This window comes from Bubalus bubalis, chromosome 1 (assembly GCF_019923935.1).
Source record: "Bubalus bubalis isolate 160015118507 breed Murrah chromosome 1, NDDB_SH_1, whole genome shotgun sequence".
NCBI lineage: Eukaryota > Metazoa > Chordata > Mammalia > Artiodactyla > Bovidae > Bubalus > Bubalus bubalis.
The window spans coordinates 144,825,417-144,850,824 of NC_059157.1; the positions used below are offsets into that span (position 1 = coordinate 144,825,417).

At 38.1% G+C, this 25,408-nt stretch overlaps 1 protein-coding gene across 3 annotated transcripts in view; it reads right to left on the reverse strand.

Moving 5' to 3' along the window:
- Positions 1 to 25,408, reverse strand: part of SERPINI1 (serpin family I member 1) — an 82,445-nt gene that overhangs the window by 20,345 nt on the left and 36,692 nt on the right. For all 3 annotated transcript variants that reach the window (XM_044945169.2, XM_006077296.4, XM_006077297.4), the window contains exons 2-5: positions 12,651 to 12,918; positions 11,393 to 11,623; positions 7,557 to 7,751; positions 5,536 to 5,740 (exon numbers count right to left, since the gene is read on the reverse strand). In XM_044945169.2, the coding sequence (XP_044801104.2) occupies positions 5,536 to 5,740; positions 7,557 to 7,751; positions 11,393 to 11,623; positions 12,651 to 12,900 (881 nt within the window). In that variant the 5' untranslated portion in view covers positions 12,901 to 12,918. The remainder of the gene's footprint in view (positions 1 to 5,535; positions 5,741 to 7,556; positions 7,752 to 11,392; positions 11,624 to 12,650; positions 12,919 to 25,408) is intronic.

A 25,408-nucleotide genomic window follows, 5' to 3' on the forward strand; every position in this document is an offset into this window, starting at 1 on the left:
TGATTAAGTTGTGATGGTGGTGGTTTAGTTACTAAGTCGTATCTGACTCTTTTAGTCCTATGGAATGTAGACCACTCAGCTCCTCTGTCCATGGAATTTCCCAGGCAAGAATACTGGTGTGGGTTGCCATTTCCTTCTCCAGGGGATCTTCCTGATCCAGGGATCAAACCAAGGTCTCCTGCATTGCAGATTCTTTACTGCTGAGCCACCAAGGGAGCTCCACCTTGGATCATAGCTAATAAGTGGCAGAGCTGAGATATGGTCCAGGTAGTATGTATATCCTGATCTGCCTAAAATAGGGACGTGAAGGAAGATGTCAGTAAGGAATCCTTTTTACTTCTTAAAACCAGCTTCGTTTCACACTTCTGAGGCTGTTCAGATGAAGATGGTATTTGATAGAGATTGATTTGGGGCAAGTTCCTTAATTTCTGAGCCTCGATTTTGGGATGCGGAAAATGGCAATAATAATGCCTACGTCACAGTATCACTGAGGAGATTAAATAAGGTTTCCAAATGTCTTAGGACAGTGCTATCATGCAGGAGGCATGAAATAAAGGGCAGATACTGCTAACAGTACTTACTGTATTGCAGCTATGTGTAACATTTACACTGAGTGTTTACAAGTCCCAGTGCAGTGCAGTGCTAAGTCGCTTTAGTCATTTCTGATATTTTGTGACCCTATGGACTGTAGCTCACCAGGCTCTTCTCTCTGTGGGGTTTTCCAGGCAAGAATACTGGAGTGGGTTTTCATTTCCTTCTCCAGAGTATCTTCCCTACTTAGGGATCAAACCCACATCTCTTCCATCTCCTCCATTGGCAGGAGAGTTTTTTACCATTAGCGCTAGTGCCACTATGTCCTGGGCACTGTGCAAATTCTTTTATGCTTAGAATCTCATTTAATCATCCCTGTGATAATCTCACACAGTCCTATGAGATAGGTATTATTATCTCTGTTCCACAGAAGAACAAACTGAAGTTCAACAACACTAAGCTGCTGCTAAGTCACTTCAGTCGTGTCCAACTCTGTGCGACCCCATAGACGGTAGCCCACCAGGCTCCTCTGTCCCTGGGATTCTCTAGGCAAGAACACTGGAGTGGGTTGCCATTTCCTTCTCCAACGCATGAAAGTGAAAAGTGAAAGTGAAGTCGCTCAGTCGTGCCCGACTTAGTGACCCCATGGACTGCAGCCCACCAAGCAACTTGCCCTAATCACACAGCTAGTAGGTGGCAGAATAAAGATATGAGCTGAGATCTTCCTGACTGAAAAGTACCCCCACTACTAATCACCATAATTCCAACAATGGCTTCTTTAGAAACAGACAAACAAGCTACAGGAAGATCTTACATTTCACCCACTGGTTTTAAAAATAAAAAGCCGCAACACTGCTTTTTTTAAAACTATAAGGCATGGCTGTTTTTGTAAAGGCATTTGATGTAATCTTATATTTGCAACTTTCTATTATATCTGAATAAATTAAAGAGGTATATGGAGGGCAGAAACACTGGAGATTATGTGAAGCAAGTGTTAGAAAAGAACAAATATATATTACATATAAGGACATTTGTAAAAAAAAAATGTGTAAGAATCAATCAAACCCTTTGTAGAAAAATCTAATAAAAGCATTCATGTTAAAGAACAAAATCAGATGGCTTATGCACCGGTTTTCTTTTAAGGCATGGAACTGAAGTGCTTTATTAGTAGACAAGCATTTCAAAGTAGCAGGATGGTTTCTCATTACAAAATAGAGAACCACTTATCCTTTGATTTCTAGCACTCTGATCACAAATGAAAAATCTGAGACTACAAAGGTCAGAGTGGAAATAAACTACAGCCAGTCCATCTGCATTCCAAATAGAGATTTGATTCTGATGTTAGAAAAATCTTTTTATACCTAAACTGTATCAGTAAAAACAGAAAAGTAAAAATATATAATGAAGATGGCAATTTCATTAGAATCAGGTTTTAGAAATCCTACCTAGAGAAAAGTATGTATAAAGATAGATTAACATAAGATAAATACTAGGACTTAGAAATAAACAATAATAATAATAGATAATAATTACATGATAGTTACTTTAGGGCAGGCATTATTCCACAGTGCTTTTAAATATTTTACATATATTATGCATATATAAATAATATATATTTTATATAGTAGCCAAATTATATTTTCTAACATGGATAAATTGGAAGAATATTTGGCAATCCCATGTGGTATTTCACTGGATTTGGTAATATCACATAGAGATAGAAATCTTACCCTCTTCTGAACAGATTCTTGTATTTTGGATAAAAATGTAATTTCAATTCAGCATCTGATTCCTGTAGGATTTATTGTTCAGGGGAAAAAAAAATAACAATACAAAAGTAATTGCCTCTTCCACTCTCCCCCAACCCCCAAATACCCTATGCCTTTTAAGGAAAGCATTTTAAATCAATTTGTATAAAACCTGATATAATAGAAAGTAAATACCTGTCAGATAGAACCAGAATGTGGGCAAATTCAGAAATACTAAGTTCAATTCTTAGAGTAATGTCTTCATGTGAAAAAACAAACAAACAAACAAGCTGTATAAGCCCTTTAAGACAGGCACTTGAGTAAAGCTGGAACACAACTATAGAAAATTTTTACCTTTGCTAAAATTAAAGTCACATAAATCATTACCCTAATCATTACCCTCAATGAACATTTGCCGGGTCCTAAAGCTATAAAATGGAAGGGTGGATGGTTCCCATTGATTATTACTGACACACTGGCATTTGAAAACAGTCAATCTCTTAAAAAAGGAAACCCAGTTTATCTTATGTAGCTATTTAGCCTCCCACTCTATGCATTAGCCATGCAGAAGGAGAATTGGTAGTACTTCTGGCAAAATGGATACATGGTAATTAACTGTGCCTAGTTTAGTAACAGGCATTAATATGAGCAAGCAAGCAAGCTAAACTATTTCATAATTGAAGAGTATCTCTTAGAAAATGAAAATTTAATTTTCTTCTGCTGCCGCATTCAATTTCTCAGTGGACAGGACCTGGAGGCCACATTTTCTAGTGAATACGGTTGAATTACAATATATGATACTTATTAAGCAGTCATTTAGAATTCTTTTAAAATACCAAATAACTTTGCATCCTCATAGAATTAAACATTTGAGGAAATGCTACAGCTAATTCATAGAATTTAGTAAAAGATGCATTAATTCTGTACTGAATTTCTGATATCATCAAAAAGAATACCTTATAAAATACAAGGGAAAATACAAAATTAATGATAAAAGGTCAGTAGATAAGAGTTTAAATCAGATTTAGTTATTTAAAGATTAATGTTTAAAAGTAAATGGTTCCTTTAGAGTTAAGATACATCGTTCATATACTAAATTGTTGTTATTGTTCAGTTGTGCCCTACACTTTTGCAACCCCATGGACTATAGCCTGCCAAGTTCCTCTGTCTATGGGATTTCCCAGACAACAATTCTGGAGTGGGTTACCATTTCCTTCTCCAGGGGATCTTTGTAACCCAGTTAATGAACCCGCGTCTTCTGCATTGGCAGGCAGATTCTTTACCAATGAGCCATCAGGGAAGCCCTCATGTACTAAATAATAGACGTAAATGATCACCTATTATAAAAACCCTTGGTTTTGTTTGTTAGATATTCAATGGCTATCTCTCCTTGAGAACAGAAATCTTTCTACATAAATGTATTATCATGGGAAGTTATACAAGTTAAGTACATTAGCCAGAAAGAAAAAAAACTGGGGTTATGATTACCTTAACTTTCATATGTAGACTAAGAAATATATGGCTATATATTATGAATATACAACTTTAAAATAAAGTGCACATATAGTTCTAGCTAAAAATGTATATAGTTTCAAACAGTCTTTCATTAACATAAACAAACATCAGCTAAAGTTTTGGAAAAATAAGTATTTATATAAAATGTGACCCTCAAATGATAATTCCTATTGTTATTAAAGGAATAAATATGAATTAGTTAATGAGTTTTAGTATTCTTGCCTGGAGAATTCCATGGACAGAGGAATCTGATGGGGTGGGGGGCATTGCAAAGAGTTGGACATGACTGAAGAGACTTAGCATGCATGCATGAACAATGAACTTTAGTAATTCAATTTTAATACTAATATCTTATTTATCATCCTTCAGTATTCATATTAATCATGTTTTAAAAATTTTCTTAATATGGAATGAATATTGGAACTGTACTCCACATACACACTTGTACATGCTTATTGGCTGTTTATCTGGGTCTTGTTTTCTAGCCTAGAATTTACACATTATGTTTATAAATTTGTTGTTTGTGTTTATTGGTCTAGCTCTCCTATTAGGTTTTAAGGTATTCAGGGCAGAATAATATCTTCAGTTGGATTTGATTTTTGCAAACACTTATTGTGTTTCTAGGATGGGAGAGAGAACTGACTTTAAAAAAATTGACAGAAAAAAAATCAAGACCTACAAAACATTTAATTCTGCTATGGGGTGGTAATTTGAGACTTCCCAGGTGGCACTAGTGGTAAAAAACCCACCTGCCAATGCAAGAGACAGTAAGAGATGTGGGTTCAATCCTTGGGTCAGGAAGACCCCCTGGAGGAGGGCATGGCAACCCACTCCAGTATTCTGCTTGGACAATCCCATGGTCAGAGGAGCCTGGTGACCTACAGTCCACAGGGTCACAGAGAGTTGGACATGACTGAAGTGACTTAGCAAACATGCACAGTAACATAAATGCACTGTCATAACAGGGAGGATACATGAGGCAAAGGGAGGATCATCTGCTCCATCACCTGGTTCTAGAAGAATTGGTGCCAGAGTTGCAACCTGAAGGCCAAGTAAACAATACCTGGCAAAGACTCCAAGAGGGCATTTTAGGTTAATGCAAAAATGTACATAGAGACCTAGAGGCATAAAAGGGCAGGTGACTGTGGTATAAGTACAAGCATACAGACAGTACCTACTACAAAGGATTCGATATAGTGAGTGGTCAGAGAAAGGGTTGAGGAAGTGGATGGTAGTCAGAATATCTAGGCCCTGCATAGCTTTTATTCTTTCAGCCACAGGGAGAATTTTAAGCTTCTTCCTGCTTATTTATGATTGCATCTTAACACCTAAAACATGACTTGTTTGCACTTCCAACAAAGTAGAAAGTTATTTTCCCCCAGCTATTATCAACTTCAAATATTAATGAACTACCAGAAGACTGTCAATGCAAATGATATTCAGAGACAATCTATTGAAAAATCTTCTAAAATTAAGCTAAGGATATTGACTCATATCTGAAACTTGGTCTTGATAAGTGGCACTGAATGAATAAATGAGTCAGCCTGTGTCTCTGGGCAGAACTGAATGAGTGTGAAAGAATATTTTTTAAAAAGATGAAGAAGGAGGAGAAGGAAAAGGAGGAAGAGAAGAGCAACACAAGACAAAATTCAAAAGCAGTGACAAGAGTTCCTTTGAGTCAGAACCCTCATTGATACCCTCTGTCCATGCTTTCAGAGGGAGTTATACAGGAGTCTCTCACCTGGGCAGGTACACTTCCACCTTTTGCTTCTTTACAGAGTTTGCCCACTCTTCCATCAGCTGTGCTTTAACCAATGGCTCCAGTGTGGCCAGTGGAACTTCCTGTCTGGACAATACCAGCATCATACTTATCGCATCTCCCTCATATGGTATTTCCAGGACTTGGTAGATGCCACCAGCTTCATTGGAGCCATCACTAAATTCCCCTAAAAAAGGACAGAAAGGAGAAAAAAGGCCCCCATCAAGGCTTGAATAAAACGTTTATATTTGTCATAACTTTCTTCCAAACTTATGTATAGAATATAAAAAATTCAGGCATCTGAGAAGAAGACAATTTATTTTAAAGTAGGCCCTGAAATTGTGATTCCTCAGTCCTACCAAATTAATTTTAGGATCTCCAGAACTGTTTCACATGTGTCACAGCATGTTCTCTAGACTTAACATTTTATTTTTAAGGGAGATACCTCAAATGAATATATTTTAAGGATATCATTAAAAAAATGAAAAGTCATGATTAGAAAAATAAAGCTCTGGATCCAAGTTGGATGTGAATCACATTTACCAATATCCACCTGATTTCTAAGAAGGGAAAAACTGACCATGTAATACCCCGTACTCTTGCTCAGTCATGTCCAACTCTTTCTGACTCCATAGATTCTAGCCCACCAGGCTCCTCTGTCCATAAAATTCTCCAGGCAAGAAAACTGGAGTGGGTTGCCATTCACTTCTCCAGAGGATCTTCCCAACCCAGGGATAGTCCACCAGGAAAGCCTACTCTATTATTACCACAGCAAAAAGTTTTGAGGCCAAGGTAGCACAGCCAACATGAAATTTAGAGCATTTATGGTGATTAAAATCTCCAAATTAGATAATTAGGTAATTGGCTTAGTGTTCCATGAATTTAGCTAAATTGACCAGGCTTTCATTAATAATAATAATAATAATAATAAAGTCTTTAAAATAAATAACCCTGCAACTAGTTTTAAAAAATGTAATGTTTTTGTTCTGAATATTTTCATTTAACTGATATCCTTTAGACACCACATTAAATATTTTGGTTCTCAAATAAATGGATATTTTCCTTTCATATTTTGACTGTTAATTTAATTAACTGTGATTATAATCTGTTACTTTTATAATGTACCTTTGCATAGAATAAAATATTTGTTCTAACATATATTTAGCTTACTTACATTTCTGCTTAAGACAATAAATTATCACAGTTCAGCATGGTATATAGAGAGGATTAGCACCCTAAAATTCTGAAAAGTCCAACAAAATATCCCTGAAAATAATGCCAAAGATGCTGACTTGTATCACAAATTATAGACTCTCAGTAAGTGAAACTATGAATAATTATGCCTGACCATGCATATTTATGGGCTTCCCAAGTGGCACAGTGGTAAAGAATCTGCCCACCAGTGCAGCAGATGCAAGAAATATGGGTTCAATCCCTGGGTCAGGAAGATCCCCTGGAGTGGAAATGGCAACCCACTCTAGTATTCTGGCATGGGAAATCCCGTGAACAGGGGAGCCTGGTGGGCTAGAGTTCATGGGGTCTCAAAGAGTCAGACATGACTGAGCGACTGAGCACGCACACACACACACACATACATACACAAGTCTGAAAGCAAAATTTTAAAAGAATACTTATAGTTCAAAAAGTGATGGGGTGTACAAATCAAGATCTGGGTAGAACATATGGTTCACTGAAAACTACCCCAAGGTGAATGGCTTTCTGGAGGAACTCAGAACATTCTTATACAAGGTCAGATATTTTCACATGAATAAAGCCACTCTGTATGTGTAATCAACTTTATAAACTAAACATATTGGAAAACTGTCACAACATATAATATTCACTCAGGATCTAATCAAAAGTCTTTGAAAATGGGGCCAAGAAAATTGAATTGTAGCCCAAATCAGACTGACAATAAATCTGAATAACAAATATTTCATGTTTTTTCTTAGAAATTTGTTGATGTGCTCTAAGAAGAGAGAAAAAAAGCCAAAATGTCTTACCATAATAAAATTCTCCTTGTTGGTACATCATTGGAATTTGGACTTCACTTTCATCATCTTTAGTGAAGGAAAAAGTTCTGGTATTTTCAGGTCTGAATTGTGACTTCCAGCTCCCCTTGAAATAGACAGCATTGATGAGGGCCAGATGAGTGACAGCGTCAAAATCCCTTGGGGATACTAAATCCTTCAACAGACCTATTCAGGAAAAGACAAACGGATGAAAATTCATATTAAATCAAAAGATGAAAGAATATCAAAAGATTGTCAAACTATCATCTGACAGAGTGATTAAGAACTTTATACCATTGTAATATTTACAATAAAAATTAAAAGTACCTAATGACATTAAAAGACACTTACTCCTTGGAAGGAAAGTTATGACCAACCTAGATAGCATATTCAAAAGCAGAGACATTACTTTGCCAACAAAGGTCCATCTAGTCAAGGCTACGGTTTTTCCAGTGGTCATGTATGGATGTGAGAGTTGGACTGTGAAGAAAGCTGAGCACTGAAGAATTGATGCTTTTGAACTGTGGTGTTGGAGAAGACTCTTGAGAGTCCCTTGGACTGCAAGGAGATCCAACCGGTCCATCGTAAAGATCAGTCCTGAGTGTTCTTTGGAAGGACTGATGCTAAAGCTGAAACGCCAGTACTTTGGCCACCTCATGTGAAGAGTTGACTCATTGGAAAAGACTCTGCTGCTGGGAGGGATTGGGGGCAGGAGGAGAAGGGGACGACAGAGGATGAGATGGCTGGATGGCATCACCGACTCGATGGACGTGAGTTTGAGTAAACTCCAGGAGTTAGTGATGGACAGGGAGGCCTAGCATGCTGTGATTTATGGGGTCGCAAAGAGTTGGACACGACTGAGTGACTGAACTGAACTGAACTTTTAAAGGAAAAAATATTATACACACACACACACACACACACACTTACAGACTAAGGGGATCTAAAACACCCACACCATCTAAAATAACACTAGTAGTATTCTGACATTTTCACAAACTACAGAACTACATACAACAGAATCTCAGGCTTCACTACTTCCTAGTTGCAATGATAAACGTAAAACTCAACACAGAGTGTGCATGTGCTCAGTAGCTCAGTCGTGTCTGATTCTGTGACCCTGTGGACTATAGCCCGCCATGCTCTCTGTCCATAGAATTTTCAGACAAAAATACTGGAGTGGGTTGCCATTCCCTTTTCCGGGGGATCTTCCCAACCCATGGATAGAACCTAGTCTCCTGCATTGGCAGGCAGATTCTTTACCACTGAGCTACCTGGAAAGCCCCCCAACACAGAATAAGCATTCAACAAACATTTCTAAGTTTACTCTTGTACAATATATGTAATTTAAATGTCATCCAATTCAAATGTTTCCCCATGTACATTGGATATCTTTTTACCAAATGCAACAACTGCTTCTGAGTAAGTGAAAACAGATGTGTAAAAGCCAGTTTAACTCATGCTATCTTATTTCTCATCATTTAAATGTTTCTATCTAAATCTATTGTGAAAGACATTGGGACTTTGGTGATGGCTGAAATTGTTTAAGGGGAGTTTGGAATTAAACAGCTTTCAATAATTCAGTCTGATGCAGGTGAATTATTATTCTTAACTTACTCTTTGAATGTTAAAACACAATTGTGTTTCTTTAATGTTACATTTTAATCTCATAGTTAGAAACCATAGAACCAATATTTGCTTGGCACTTTCTCATTTTATTAGTCAGCACTTCTTTTTTTTAAGTCAGCATTTTGGGGATTATGGGACAAAGAGTATGTGATCAGGGTCTTTTGTTGTTGCTGTTCCAGCATTAAATGTATTAAGACTAATATTATTTTTGGAGTCTTGACAACATGAGTTAATTAATTTAATGAACAGCCAAAGTAATCTACTTTCAGTTTGGTCTTATTTTTTTAAAATTCCAATTTCAATTATTTTTTGGTAAAATTGGAAAATAAAATGATAACATATGAAACATTTGGAGAGTTCGAATACATTTGGATAATAAGATTTAGAAATAAAAATTAAAACAAATGCATCTTTTTCTAATCCCTCTCCATTTATTTGGCTTAAAATGGGCTTCTCTTTTTAAAAGGAATCCTGTATACTTTTTTGATTACCAATTAAGTTCTGTGGTTTAAAAGTCAACAAATATCTTTAAACTCTCTTATTCTATTTTAATCACACTGTTAAGAGAGTCACCAACTGTCATTCTAAATAGTATCTAACTTATGACATAGTCAGCTCTAGTAAAATTCCATACAGTAATAAAATTACTGTTCAGATGAAACTCACCAACTGGAGACACACATCTCATATTAATTTATCAGTGCCAATATTCTATATATGTCAAAAGACTTAACATCTTTTGCCGGGAGCCGGCGAGAGACATTCCACTCGTGACAAAGGTCATGAGGAAGGAGGCTCGGCAGACGCAAAGGCGGGATTGAGCCTCGGGAGTCCCCCCGGATATTCTTGAGCATCTACCCCGCAAAAACCAGAGTCTGCCTACTTTATTGCTTTGTGCTCTCACCTCTGACTTTACTGGGGGCTGTCCCCCACCACCATCTCACTCTCTCTGACAAAGAGTTAACTTACAGCTCCAATTAATAAAGTTCCTGGGCAATTAGGAGTGTTTAAATCCAAACCCCTCAGATGGCTCTCTAACTCGCCTGACAAGTTTACCCGGACACCTACAGCTATGCATACGATTGTTTACAGTCTCCCAGCCTCGAGAGGCACGGGAAGCTTAAGATATTCAAATAGCCTAGAGCCTCTCAGAAAGTTAGAAACTGTCAGAATAAAACTAGTAAAAGATTTTATTGATGAGCCAATGCTTGCTGCCAAGTTTCCACATCCCCTGAATTGTATCCTTGAATGTGTATTAATTAATATAGTTGGTATGTAGAAAAAATAAGTAGTGGCCTTGGTGTTAGTAACTTTAGACTCTTAAGGTAATAAATTCTTTCCTTTGTAAACCCATTACACATCCGCCCTATAGGAATGCAATTTTATCTTCGAAAGATGGTACCAAACCTTAAAATAATTACTCTTAGAGAAAATAAGTCTTACGGTTGATAAGTCTTTGTCAAGAGTCATAAAATGTTAATAGGCCTTCTGGCCAGAAGATGACGTAAATCACCTAAACCATTTGTATACGATAAATTTGCAGGAAAGAAACCCTGGTTTTTGATAAGGATCAAAGACTGCTGACTTTGCATCCCCTATTATCCTCTATGTGTAACTTAGGGTATATAAGCCCCTGTTGAAAATAAAGCTATGGGCCTTGCTCACCAACGCTTGGTCTCCCCATGTCATTCTTCCCCTCAATTTTCAGCTGAGTCTCCATCTGGAGCGCGGATATCCTCTGCGACTATTTATTTGCCTGGGCTTCTAAGACCCACTCGAGAAGGTGTCTAAGGTGGGGCACCTTCCGCTATTCGAGAGGGCGCCTGCGACCTCCGTGGTCAGAGCTAACCTGGTGTCACGGGTTATACTGATTTTCCATGTAAACCAAACTACTCAGCTTCTTTTCTCCACTGAATTTTCCTACTGAGCTATCCTCATTCTATTACTCTTTATATCTCTAATTAACATTTGAATAGGTCGCCTACGCCTTCTCTCCTTCCAATACCCTGGATCAGCCGGGGCTGGACCCTGGCAATCCTTCTCTAATGTTTATTCATGAACAAGGTTTCTAAAATCAGTTGTAATCTATAAAAAATAATTAGTAGATTCAACATGTAAAAGGAACAAAGGGACAAATAATGTCAGAAGGAAAAGAAAGTTCAAACTAAGCTATTAGAGAAAGGAGCCAAATGACTTACTGTTTGTGTTATTCTCCACCCACTTATTGATATAGTTGGCCACAGCTACATTTTGACTGAAGTCCACATGATTGACTTCTGCATTAAAATACTTTTTTATCATTTGCAAAAACTCTTCACTGATATGAAACCCATTTTGCACAAAGAGGGAATTGGCAATTTTCATCACATACTGGCTCTGTTCAGCAGTTACCATGTGAGAAAGATCCTTCAAGAAGGAAAATTCTTCACCTGCAAAATGACAAGGGATGTTTATTAGTGGAATAAACACAGTGAAAGATTCTGAAGAGCAGAAGAGCATGAAAATATAGCAAGGAGGATTAAGAGAACAGGCCCAAAGAAAAAGCACTGGCTTCTTCCCCACACTGACATGGTATGGAAGTTGCAAGATTTGTGCTATTTCTAGATGTTCAAATTCACTTTTGCAGTTTTATTACTGATATTATTTTTATTTTTTATTGATTATCTATCTATAAAGTAGAGATATTTGGGTTGTTTTCTTTCAAAGTACTCAGGTTACTTTAAGTTAGTCTTATAATTATCAGAAATATGAATTAATTTTTATTATCTAGTTTAAAAATCAAAATATACCTTTAAATTTTACTTTCAGTAAACTTTTTAACTTTATAAATAGAAAATCCAGTCAAAATTGTATTAATTCTCAAGTTTTTAATGAGTTAATTCATATGTATATTGGAAATATTAAATAGAAATTTTACATCATAGCAAAGTGATTACAATATACATTTTGGCTAGAAATTTTCTCCAATACAAGATTTTCATGATAGTATTATATAACATTCCAAAAAAATTCATGGTTGCTAGTTGAACAATGAAGATACAGTTGATTTTAAACAAAAATTTCTGATATTTAGAGAATTTTTTCTTTAAAGCATTCCTAACAGTTGTAATTTCTCATTTATTTATGTGATAATTGATTAATTTATGCCTCTCTTTCTAAATTGGAAACGCCATCAGAGCAAGAACCATGTTTGCTTTTGTTAATCACAGTGAAGTTTATTTAAATAACAATAATAATAATAATAATAAAGATATAATTTCCTTAGATTAACTCAGCCAGGGATGCAGCTAAGAAAAAGAACTTTCTTGGGTTTCCTAATGCTCGTCTTCCTCATACCATCTTAGTGAGACCACTTTCTTACCCTGTTTAAATACTGCTGCCTCAGATATAAACAACACAATTGAGTTGAGAACTAAAGTCAAACTATTTTGAGAAATCAAACCTAAGCACACTTACCATTTTTCAGGCTGTCATATCCCATTGAGTGACGGATTTCTTTCAGCGTAGACCCTTGGGCCCCAAGTTCCAACATTCCCATTGCAAGGGTGACACTCAATGGAGAGAAGAGAATATTTTCATCCTCTCCAGTGGCTCGAAGATGGTTATACATATTCACTGACAGCTCAGCAATGGTTTCATCAGTGAAAGTGGTCCCTAAAGCCAAACTTTGCAGAACCAGCAAAGAGAAGAGTCCAAGAAAAGCCATCCTGGAATAATCCCAAGCCTGGAGAACAATAATTTACATATTAATTACTACCTCAGAGAAATGGAACCATAAAATAATAACAAAAATAATTTCTCGGAAAAGCTGTAAAGCAAACCAAAATTTTTAAACACAGGCAGTGTTATTGTCTCTATAACAAAAGCTCATTAAGGGATTTGTTGGAAGATCCTATTAATCAATTAATAGTCAAATGATCAAGTAATGCTGCTGATTTCTGAGGATACTCCCCAGAACAAGATAGCCCTGGTCCCATCTTCATGAGGTTAAGTATATATAGATACATATTTAACAATGTGTGGTGAGGCTAATTTATCAGTTTTCACAGCCTCATCATATATGAGGCTTCTTTGGTTGCTCAGATGGTAAAGAATCTGCCTGCAATGCAAGAGACCCTGATTTGATCTCAGGGTTGGGAAGATCCCCTGGAGAAGGAAATGGCAACCCACTCCAGCCTGGAGAATTCCATGGATAGAGGAGCCTGACTGGCTACAATCCATGGGGTCGCAGAGTCAGACATGACTGAGCGACTACCACTTTCATGATATATATGTTTTGGTCATGACTTTGAAACAGTTTATTCTAGCTAACACTAAACTATGTAGGCCCAGGACAACCCAAGTGAAAACCAAAAAATATTTACAGGGTTTAAGATCAGTTACTGAAGTTAGGCATTTTCAAATGCCCCTTTACCCATTTACTGCAGTTTGATGGCACAGACAGTAAAAAATCTGCCTGCAATGCAGCAGACCTGGGTTCAGTCCCTGGATTGGGAAGATCCCCTGGAGAAGGGAATGGCTACCCCCTCCAATATTCTTGCCTGGAGAATCCCCATGGACAGAGAACCCTGGAGGGCTACTGGGGCTACTACTCCCCCTGGCAGTCCATGGGGTCACAAAGAATCAGACACGACTGAGCAACTAACATTTTCACATGAAGTTAATACACCAACTGGGTTACCAACTAGAGGGGAGATATCAGACACACACCTGCCAGGAGCCCCAGTTTACTCAGCCCAAGCTGCTGAACCCACAGGAAGTGGTAACCCTGAGAAAAAGCAGATTTGGCAGATCCTGTGTGGTTTTCCTTAGACATCAGTTCCTAGGAGGCTGCTGTCCTAGGTGCCTGTCTCTGTGCAGGGAGGAGCCTTGCTCCAGCAATACTATCCTTTCATACTCAGGCTTATAGGACTATTTCAGCTCACACCAGTAAACTAGTGATTCTATTTAAATAACTATTCAAAATATCAAGCTCATCTGGTCCTTGAACCATTTTCTCTTGGGAAGAGAAAGCAGTGTCAGCGCCCAGATATCTTAGAATGATATTCCTGCCTATTGGCAACTAGTGTTCCACATGCCCTGTCTCCCCACAAAGAGCCTGACTGGCACACACTGGAAACAGGATTCCCTCTCTCCCCTATTCTGACACTTTGTCACTGTAGGCATCTGGAAGCTAAACTACCTATTCAAACAATGAAGTAGCTTCCTTGTTCTTGATATTTTTTAATAAACAAATTATCATTAAAACAACAAGTAAAGTGGTAGTGAGCAAACATATTTGGAAAATTGTATTTTAATTAGTATGACGCAAAACAGTCCCCAGTACTCAGTTAACAGAGTAAATACACATTTAATCTAAGAGCAGCATGCTTCCTACAGGTTATTGAGTCAGAATGCCTTAACCAGTCTTGTAATATTTCTGATCAATTTCAGAGAACTTTGCCTGGTCATTTTGCAAATCCTTCACATTTTAGGGTTAAGTTTCAGGTATCAGTTTTTTGTCTGAGAGGTTCCAAACTCCCCCACCCCAGCACCCATCCCCCCCACACAGTTCGTGTGTGTGTGTGTGTGTGTGCGCGCGCGCTTAGTCGTGTCTGACTCTTTGCGACCCCAAGGACTGTAGCCTGCAGGCTCCTCTGTCCATGGAATTCTCCAGGCAAGAATATTGGAGGGAGTTGCCATGCCCTACTCCAGGGGATCTTCCCAAACCAGGGATCAGAACCCGGGTATCCCACATTGCAGGCAGATCCTTTACCGTCTGAGCCACCAGGAAACCTCATGAATACTGGAGTAGGTAGCCTATCCCTTCTCCAGGGTATCGTCCCGGCGCAGGAACTGAACCAGAGTCTTCTGCATTGCAGACAGATTCTTTACCAGCTGAGCTACCAGGGAAGCCCACACATTTTGCAATAAGGTTTGAATAATTTTTGCTTGTTTAGGAATATAACATTTAGCTGATATGTAAATATGAACTCTCACAGCCCATGAAGTGAGGAGGCCGAGAATGGCTACTAGTGGGAGATGACGTGCATGGTTGCAGAACAGAGTCTGCAGTGGAAACAGCATGCAGACAGAAGCCAGATGCCAGGGCACAGCTGCCCTGTTGGTCCACAGACTTCAGCCACCAAAGAGGCTGCTGTGGTATTCTCTTTTCCTCTGTCCTCTCCAGGGAAAATCAAAGTAGAAAATATGAGTTTTCTCTCTAGTTTCAGATTGAACAAATTTAGCATGTATTATCTTAAGCTGAAAGAGAACTTAAAACATATCTAGTATTTAATACTGAAGATGTAATGGTATTTAGGGAAAGTCTGAAATCCAAAAGGGGTTCAAAAGCCCATGCTCTTCATCATGTCACCATACTACTTACTATCTGATGTTCCATCTTCACTTTACCTAGCAAAGACATATTGTTTTCATTTAATGTTATCTAGTACAAGCCCAAGAAATTAAAGTCACTGTATGACAGTAGTATCTGTCATTCAATAACACAACTATTGGGAAATGACTGCGTTTAACATGGAAAAGAAATGCAAAAAAGCAAAATGGCTGTCTGGGGAGGCCTTACAAATCGCTGTGAAAAGAAGAGAAGTAAAAAGCAAAGGGGAAAGGAAAGATATAAGCATCTGAATGCAGAGTTCCAAAGAATAGCAAGGAGAGATAAGAAAGCCTTCCTCAGCGATCAATGCAAAGAAATAGAGGGAAACAACAGAATGGGAAAGACTAGAGATCTCTTCAAGAAAATTAGAGATAGCAAGGGAACATTTCATGCAAAGACGGGTTCAATAAAGGACAGAAATGGTATGAACCTAACAGAAGCAGAAGATATTAAGAAGAGGTGGCAAGAATACACAGAAAAACTGTACAAAAAGATCTTCACGACCCAGATAATCACGATGGTGTGATCACTCACCTAGAGCCAGACATCCTGGAATGTGAAGTCAAGTGGGCCTTAGGAAGCATCACTATGAACTAAGCTAGTGGAGGAGATGGAATTCCAGTTGAGCTATTTCAAATCCTGAAAGATGATGCTGTGCAAGTGCTGTACTCAATATGCCAGCAAATTTGGAAAACTCAGCAGTGGCCACAGGACTGGAAAAGGTCAGTTTTCATTCCAATCCCAAAGAAAGGCAACACCAAAGAATGTTCAGACTACCACATAATTGTACTCATCTCAAACGCTAGTAAAGTAATGCTCAAAATTCTCCAAGCCAGGCTTCAGCAATACGTGAACCATGAACTTCCTGATGTTCAAGCTGGTTTTAGAAAAGGCAGAAAAACCAGAGATCAAATTGCCAACATCCACTGGATCATGGAAAAAGGAAGAGAGTTCCAGAAAAACATCTACTTCTGCTTTATTGACTATGCCAAAGCCTTTGACTGTGTGGATCACAATAAACTGTGGGAAATTCTGAAAGAGATGGGAATACCAGACCACCTGACCTGCCTCTTGAGAAACCTATATGCAGGTCAGGAAGCAACAGTTAGAACTGGACATGGAACAACAGACTGGTTCCAAATAGGAAAAGGAGTACGTGTCTCCTTTTACATATACTCTAGAGGAGTATATGTCTCTAGAAATCTAAAGAATACCCAAGTGTAAGGTTGCTTCTCAATTATTTGCCAGTGTAAGGAGTAGAAGAAGTAACAGTAACCTTATAATGTGATCATTTACTAACACTTATATACACCCTGAAAGGCTGAGAAATGAGGTAAAATACCCAGAGAAGTTTTACGGTGTGCCAATGTAAAAAAAAATTTTTTTACAGAAAGATTTTCAGAACATACAAATCCAGTTTTAAACTTGTCTTGATAATGTACAGTCAGAAGTGTAAATACAATTTTGTAACATGATGAAATAGGAAAAGGAGTATGTCAAGGCTGTATATTGTCACCCTGCTTATTTAACTTATATGCAGAGTACATCATGAGAAACGCTGGGCTGGAAGAAGCACAAGCTGGAATCAAGATTGCTGGGAGAAATATCAATAACCTCAGATATGCAGATGACACCACCATTATGGCAGAAAGTGAAGAGGAACTAAAAAGCCTCTCGATGAAAGTGAAAGAGGAGAGTGAAAAAGTTGGCTTAAAGCTCAACATTCAGAAAACTAAGATCATGGCATCTGGTCCTATCACTTCATGGGAAATAGATGGGGAAACAGGGAAACAATGTCAGACTTTATTTTTTTGGGCTCCAAAATCACTGCAGATGGTGACTGCAGCCATGAAATGAAAAGACACTTACTCCTTGGAAGGAAAGTTATGACCAACCTAGATAGCATATTCAAAAGCAGAGACATTACTTTGCCAACAAAGGTTCGTCTAGTCAAGGCTATGGTTTTTCCAGTGCTCGTGTATGGATGTGAGAGTTGGACTGTGAAGAAAGCTGAGCACCGAAGAATTGATGCTTTTGAACTGTGGTGTTGGAGAAGACTCTTGAGAGTCCCTTGGACTGCAAGGAGATCCAACCAGTCCATTCTAAAGGAGATCAGTCCTGGGTATTCTTTGGAAGGACTGATGTTGAAGCTGAAACTCCAGTACTTTGGCCACCTCATGCAAAGTGTTACTCATTGGAAAAGACTCTGATGCTGGGAGGGGTTGAGGGCAGGAAGAGAAGGGGACAGCAGAGGATGAGATGGCTGGATGGCATCACTGACTCGATGGACATGAGTTTGAGTGTATTCCGGCAGTTGGTGATGGACAGGGAGGCCTGGTGTGCTGCAATTCATGGGGTCGCAAAGAGTCGGACACGACTGAGCAACTGAACTGAACTGAACTAAACATGAATGTTATATTTTAAGCTAATAAAAAGCCTTCATTCATATAAAAGCAAAACATATTGCCAACCAATAAATATTTCAGGAAGTATGGCCAACTCTATTGCATTTGTAGACATTTTTGTTTACTAATGTACATGAGTGTGTGTGTGTTGGTTGCTCAGTCATGTCCCAGTTCTTTGTGACCCCACAGACTGTAGCCCACCAGGCTCCTCTGTCCGTGGAATTCTCTAGGCAAGAATAGTGGAGTGGATAGACATTCCCTTCTCCAGGACTAATGTATGTACCATGAGATAATAATAATAATAGCTGACATATGACATATGGCTTATGACAAGTCACGTGCGTTCTGTGTCTTGGCTTCCTCATTCATTACATGAAGATATCAATCCCTACTCTGCACACTTATTAAACAAAGAAATGAGACAGTGTGTATGTTTGAAGCATTCATTTTATACTAAAAGTTATACTAGTAAAGGACACTAGAAAATTATTAGAAAATATGTTTCCTAGGCTTGTATAATTGCTAAGTCAAGCAAGAGACTGTAGAGACAAAATGAGCATTTTATCATTAGTGCTGGCCCACTGAATGCAGCAGCATTACCCAGTCATTCAGCCAAGACTGACAGAGGCATCAGGAAGATAGCAAAATTTATAAGGACGGCTCTTGTCTTCAAGGAACTCACATCATTGTGCAACACTGCATGATCTATTACAGTGCTTCTCATCTTTTTAAGAAAAGAGATACTTTTAAGAATCAGGTGAAGGGTAAATCATCTCCTCAAGAAATGCATGCATGGGGAACAGAACATTATATTCCCTGGGCAGGGTATTTGCTGGCCTCGTGTTAGGAATCCCTGATCTACAGCAGATGGTCCATTTCAGAAAGAAGTGTTCGATGGACCCACAGTTCTGCAACATTGCCTTACTAGGGGAAAGAAATGTCTAAACCTATCATGTCCCTTCAAGCTTCTAGAGGATTCCTGGAAAGACCAGCCATATGTTTGTGAGACAGGGCTCTTCCCAGGGGAGTGAGCAGCAGGACACTGATTTACATGTTCTGCTAGAGAATTAGAAATTGTAATAAATTAGAAACTCTCTAGCAGAAGCAAGTGATATCAGGAAACTCCTTAGTAAAGATTTAATGAACACCCCTCTGGAAACAGACATCTGATCTATAGTTAAGTGATTTTTCCTTCTTTTGAAGGCAAGATCATGTGCAAGCAAAAACAACTCTGCTAGCCTGATCCAGCTATTATAGTTATCCCACCTGCTCTACCCTTGGTCCCTGGCCCCCTTCACCTCTGCTGCTGCTGACTCCTCCTGAGTGTTTGTTTTTTTTCCCCCCTCCAGAGGAGAGGGGAAGATTTCCTTTCCCCTTCTATCAAGTAGGTATACTCTCTGGATCTGTTCCTGACCTTCTCCCATGTAATGCTATTCTTGTTCCTGCTGGTGAATGTCTCAAAACAAAAAAGTACTTTAACTATTGTTCCTATTCATATTATTCCCAAATAAGTAAAATTCTAGCTCTGGCTTTATTTTTAGCTTCATTTCCAATGTGCATTGCAAATCATTCTTGGGATGTTTAGTCTTTGACTGTTGCCAGCATTTCAAATTCAAGGTGGCTCAAATAGGAATCTTTGTCTTATCAATCAAACCCACCCTTTTTTAAAATGTCAATGTCAAAGTCTTTGACGCTTCCCCATCTCTTTTCCCCTTATGTTCAAGGAATGGTCAACGCTTACTCCATACTGCATTCCTGACACTTCTCCTAGCCATCATCCCATGATCACTCCCCTGACCATGGTGGCAGTTCTTCCTTTTAATGCATTCCTAAGGACTCCACCAAGAATCCTCAGCCATTCTCTGAATTCCGGGCTACGGTCCTCCTCATTCCAACAACTGCATATCCTCCCAATGAACTGTCTTGATGTGCTGTTACGAACAGGTATTCCTGTATTTATAAAACCTTGGGATCACCCTTATGCCCGGAGACTAAACCCCCAAATCTTTAGTATTGAATATAACTCACTGCTGTGCTATGCCAGCATTCCCTTCTATCCATTACTCTCCTTCCTGGATCCTGCATTTCTAGTGAGAATCCCTTTTGCAATACATATCCCAGAATTTCCCTCCTGTTTCTGGCTTGTGTAGTTTTCTTTCTGGAACAACTTCAACCTGGTTCCATATGTTCAAATCCTAACCACTTATCAGGGTTCCTAACCACTTCCTTTTCTTTTATGAATACCCTCCTAGTTCTTCAGTTAAAACATCTATTTCCCCTTTCTCTGAAATCTTGGCACATTTTATCTCTACCTCTCCAACAGCATGTACCACTGCTTCCTTCTATTACAGACAATTCTCTACATATGTTCTCTCTTCTCCGAGGCTTTTGGAGGGCACAATAGAAGTACTTTCATCTTTTATATCTTAGGATAATCAGAATAAGCACCTAAGGCATCCCACATATTAGGTGCCCAATAAATATCTGTGGAATGAATATAGCATGGGATCTAAAGGTCTACACAGCGGCATTAGAAGGAACAGCAAGAGTAGTGCTGCTTCTGCATTCTTGAGGCTAATTTAATTTGAGCCCACAGGTAGTAGCTCATTTCCATTTTTTACTGCCTTTGATAAAGTGTTTCCTTATTGAGTCTGAGACTGTCTTTCCAGCCTGACAGAGTGGCACTGTCACTAATGCTGACATAGTGCGATGGCTGGACACGGGGCGCATTAACAAACAAGTATACCACCTTGAAAAATCGCAGAAGGTGATACCCAAATGTTACTCTATTAACATTTGTCTACAAAATGCCAGGGTCCCACCATTAATCATAACAATCCATGCATTCTAAAATGTATTACTCTCACACGGAACATCACTTTGTAGATTATTTTCAAGCTATTGAATAAAATACTGTCTTCGTAAAAACAAGGGGCTACAGTACCAGACTAATAATGGACTGTGTTGTGGTGCTAGGAAAGGCAAAGGCAGCTGAGCTGTGGATAAACTATGTTAATTCTTGCATTTCTCCTCCTATTGCTATTGGTCGGGTAGGTTGTGGACACATGTATGAGTATCTTGCTTCAGAAAAAACCTCACTGAAACAGGTTAGAGAACTAAATCATTTTATAACTGAGGTATGAGGAATCACAGAACCCAAAGCTAGAACAATAAAAAAAAGATAGTAGTCTTATTTATAGAGAGGTTGATTATTCATATATGTAACATTTCTTTTTTGATAACCCAATTATTTGAAATTTTTAAAAAGTGGTTTCATATTTTGAGTTGAGAAAGCAAGGGAGGTGTTCTTAAGAAGGTGAGATAAATAGCTGAAGAAGGTCCTTTCTCCAGCAAGAAACAGCCATGGGACTTAACTAGGGAGAAACGTCTACAGCAAAGAATATCTGAAATTATCACGATACTTTTTTGTTAATCAGTTATATCCTAGTACAAAATAAAAAACTGTTTTTTTTTTTTAAAGAACACTGTCTTGAAGCCCTCTGGCCTATTAATTCTCAGATTTTTGCATGAAAATTTTTTAATTGAGGGAACTAAATTTAGGTTTGCTACATTTTTACTTTACCAACTACATATATTGGGATGGGGGCAAAAAAATTCACAACAATAATGCCTCTTACAATCACATAAAAGAGCAAACATTTCCAAATGAAAATAAGACAGTCACTTATAGTGTATATACTTAAATTCATGAAGGTTTTTCTTCCTCCATGAGAAGGTATTGAGTGGTTGGAAACCACTACTCTAATTTTGGTTAGTTCTAGCTCACTTGATGAAATTTGGAACAAGAAAGTTGACGTTTCTAGATCTGTGTTTCCTGATTAAGAGACAGGTTTAACCTAGATCTGCAGAAATGAAACTGGGAAATTTTTCAAAGAATTTGTCACATATAAAAAAAAAAGAGAGAGAGAGAGAGGCATTACTTGTGAAACAATATATATTTAAACAACCCATAATTTAGCAAGCTTCATCAACTGTAACTTGCATGGTGTTCCTTCTTATCCCCAATTTTAACTTTTCTGAAATTGGAATGATTCTTTTAATCAATGTTCAATGAAACCACCTAGTCCTCAGATGGAGAGGCAAGTTGCCATTACCTGTATAAGCATCATAGCCTGGAAAATGTGAACTTTAGGCTATTTGTTTACCCTTGCTCTCTAAGCTGACTTATTTCAACTGATGTTGGCTCCCATAATTAAATTCTTGCTTCACGTTGGATCTAGAATTACCCTCAAAAGGACTATAGTATGCTGGAAGTACTAGAAAGAAAGAAGACCACATATACAGAAGAGAATAAAAAGGAGAATGCTGCTGCTGCTGCTGCTGCTAAATCACTTCAGTTGTGTCCAACTCTGTGTGACCCCATAGACAGGAGCCCACCAGGCTCCCCTGTCCCTGGGATTCTCCAGGCAAGAACACTGGAGTGGGTTGCCATTTTCTTCTCCAATGCATGAAAGTGAAAAGTGAAAAGTGAAAGTGAAGTTGCTCAGTCGTGTCCGACCCTCAGCGACCCCATAGACTGCAGCCTACCAGGCTCCTCCATCCATGGGATTTTCCAGGCAGGAGTACTGGAGTGGGGGGCCATTGCCTTCTCTGAAAAAGGAGAATGTAAACTACTATAAGGGATGCAAGCATTCATTACTGGAGAAATGAACTAACCGATTTTCTTGTAAAACAACAACCAAGTTTTTTTTTTTACAGAGCATCCAACAATAGAAGACACATACAAAGAGTTAATTTGTGCTAGTAGATGAATCTTTTATCCCTGGGATATATACAAGGAACTGTCTGTTGGATGTCAAGCAGTACAATTAAAGGCAGAAGAATTTGCCAAATCTCTCAGGATAAATCATAGTGTTTTCAAAGCAACAAAGATGAATTACCTATGCATGCTTTGTGAAGGACTATGCTAAGCCACTTCAGTCGTGTCTGACTCTGTGTGACCCCATAGACAGCAGCCCACCAGGCTCCCCCGTCCCTGGGATTCTCCAGGCAAGAACACTGGAGTGGGCTGCCATTTCCTTCTCCAATGCATGAAAGTGAAAAGTGAAAGTGAAGTTGCTCAGTCGTGTCCAACTCTTAGCGACCCCATGGATTGCAGCCTAACAGGCTCCTCTGTCCATGGGATTTTCCAAGCAAGAGTACTGGAGTGGGGTGCCATTGCCTTCTCCAAATGAAGGACTAGGACTACTGAAGTGAAGTCGCTCAGTCGTGTTTGACTCTTTGCAATCCTATAAACTGTAATCTACCAGGCTCCTCTGTTCATGGGATTTTCCAGGCAAGAAACTACAGTGGGTTGCCATTTCCTTCTCCAGGGGACCTTTCTGACCCAGGGATCCTACCTGGGTCTCCCGCACTACAGAAGACTCTTTACTGTCTGAGCCACCAGAGAAGCCTAAGGACTAATGCTCAGGTGCTAAGCTGTCAAAATCATCCTGATAACTTTCAAAAATAGCTATATACTTATGTGGAGTGTAGGGTATGGTGACGGACTAATCAAATCATCAAACGGAAATGTAGAGAACACATCACTATTTGAAATGTCTTAGGATTACACTTCAATCAGAAAAGCACTAAAAGTTTTTGATCAGAAAATGCATTATGTAAAGTATCATGTCATATGCATGATAAATAATGGCCCAGTGTTAATTCAGAAGGATGACAAAAAGCCTTAAACTCTGCTTATTAAGGGAATAATATACTATGGAATGAATAAACATATTCCATTGTGTTATTTTTAAAAAGACATGTACACCTTTTTCCTTTTTAAATATCCCTTCTAAAAAAACAGGTGTTATTAAATTGAGATGTATATTAAAACCAAGAGGTCAGAAGCAAGTAAATAAGAGAAACAAAGAGGTTTAATTTTGTAATTGCAACATCTATGAAATTATGATATCAATAATTTCATCTTTTCATCTTTTTCTTTCTTTTGCTTCTCCCTTCAGCTATTCGGCCCACTGGAACCCTTTTTGATAGTCTCTTAGATTTTTCTGTAAGATATATATTTATGTTCTTTTTCCTGTTCTGTTGAATCAAGAGAAAAAAAAAAAGAAAGCCCATCAAATATCTCTCCAACAAGGGGGAAATGGCCAGGCAAATCAAAGGACCAGAGCTAGGGAGAGAGAAAACCTATAGAGATTTAATTTACCATAAAAAATTATAAAAGGCTTGGAAGTGGACTAGGATGTTTACTGGGTATCTTCAGTGAAAAATTATGCATTATCTAGAACATACCATCCAAGTTATCTAACTGTGGGTTTGGACCATTCATTGTCTTTGAACAATTTTACAACTCTCTAAATTATAGAGAATTGATAGTGATGCAAATAATTCTTGTCTATAAAAATGCATAGTGTACATGGATGGTTAGAATGCAACTAATTGCTTATTGTCCTGTGGTAGTGACCAGTTTTGCATCTATTAAGCAAATACATTTTAGTAGTCCTGATAGACTTATGTATTCATTTGCTTGCTGGATTTTCTCATGAATTGTTTTTAACATGTTATTGGATCTCTTACTAATTAATGAGCTAAATAAAATCTTTGACATTTGTTCATTTTATATTTGGATGAAAATCAAGATTATAATCTTAAAAAGATTATAAATAAGATTAAAAAATAAATAAAAAAGGTAATTTTTCTTTATTTTTTAAAATCCTTAAAGTTAGAATTTTTTTTTTCCCCAAAAATGTTTATTTTCATGGGATACCCCAATAAGCAGAATAGGAAGGAACTGTGATATTAGACTTTACTTGATTACTGACTATTCCTTAATTATTGGTTGAATTAGTATTGTACCAGTGGTATCCCAAAGTGATTTCATAGAACTCTGAGTTTCATAGAACTCTGTGGAATTACTGATTATATAGCAGCCAGCACTGAGTTGTTCTCCTATGGTTTTAAAGTTCTCGAGTATTTTGCATGCATCCCAGATGAAGGTTAGGCCTGCAAAAGACAATGGAGGTCTGCTCATTTAGGGACTAATTAGTTCGGGTAATGCTGAGAAATAATTAAAGGTACCAAAACTTCCCAGAATTTATAAAGTGCTTTGATACATATTAATATAATTAATATATAGTCCTCAGGCTTATTGGAATGAAGATGAACAGTGACTGAGAATTGGCTTTCTCTGATAGCACCTAAGGCTTCCAAGGAGCTTTTGGGTTTTCTCAGTAATCTCCCTGGGCCACAATATCATCGATCTAGTAAGAAGCAGGGGCCATAAACTTTCAGGAATATTTCACAACAAAGATAACCTCTTGGGAAATTGTTTTGACTTGGTGAATAAATTCTGAATAAATAAATCTCTGGCCAAAATTTTTCCTACTTTAGGCCCTAAGAAATTTCTAAAATTAAAAGCCAAAATATTGTTTACTCTGTATCCTTCAAAAAGTTAGGAAAATGTGGCTCAA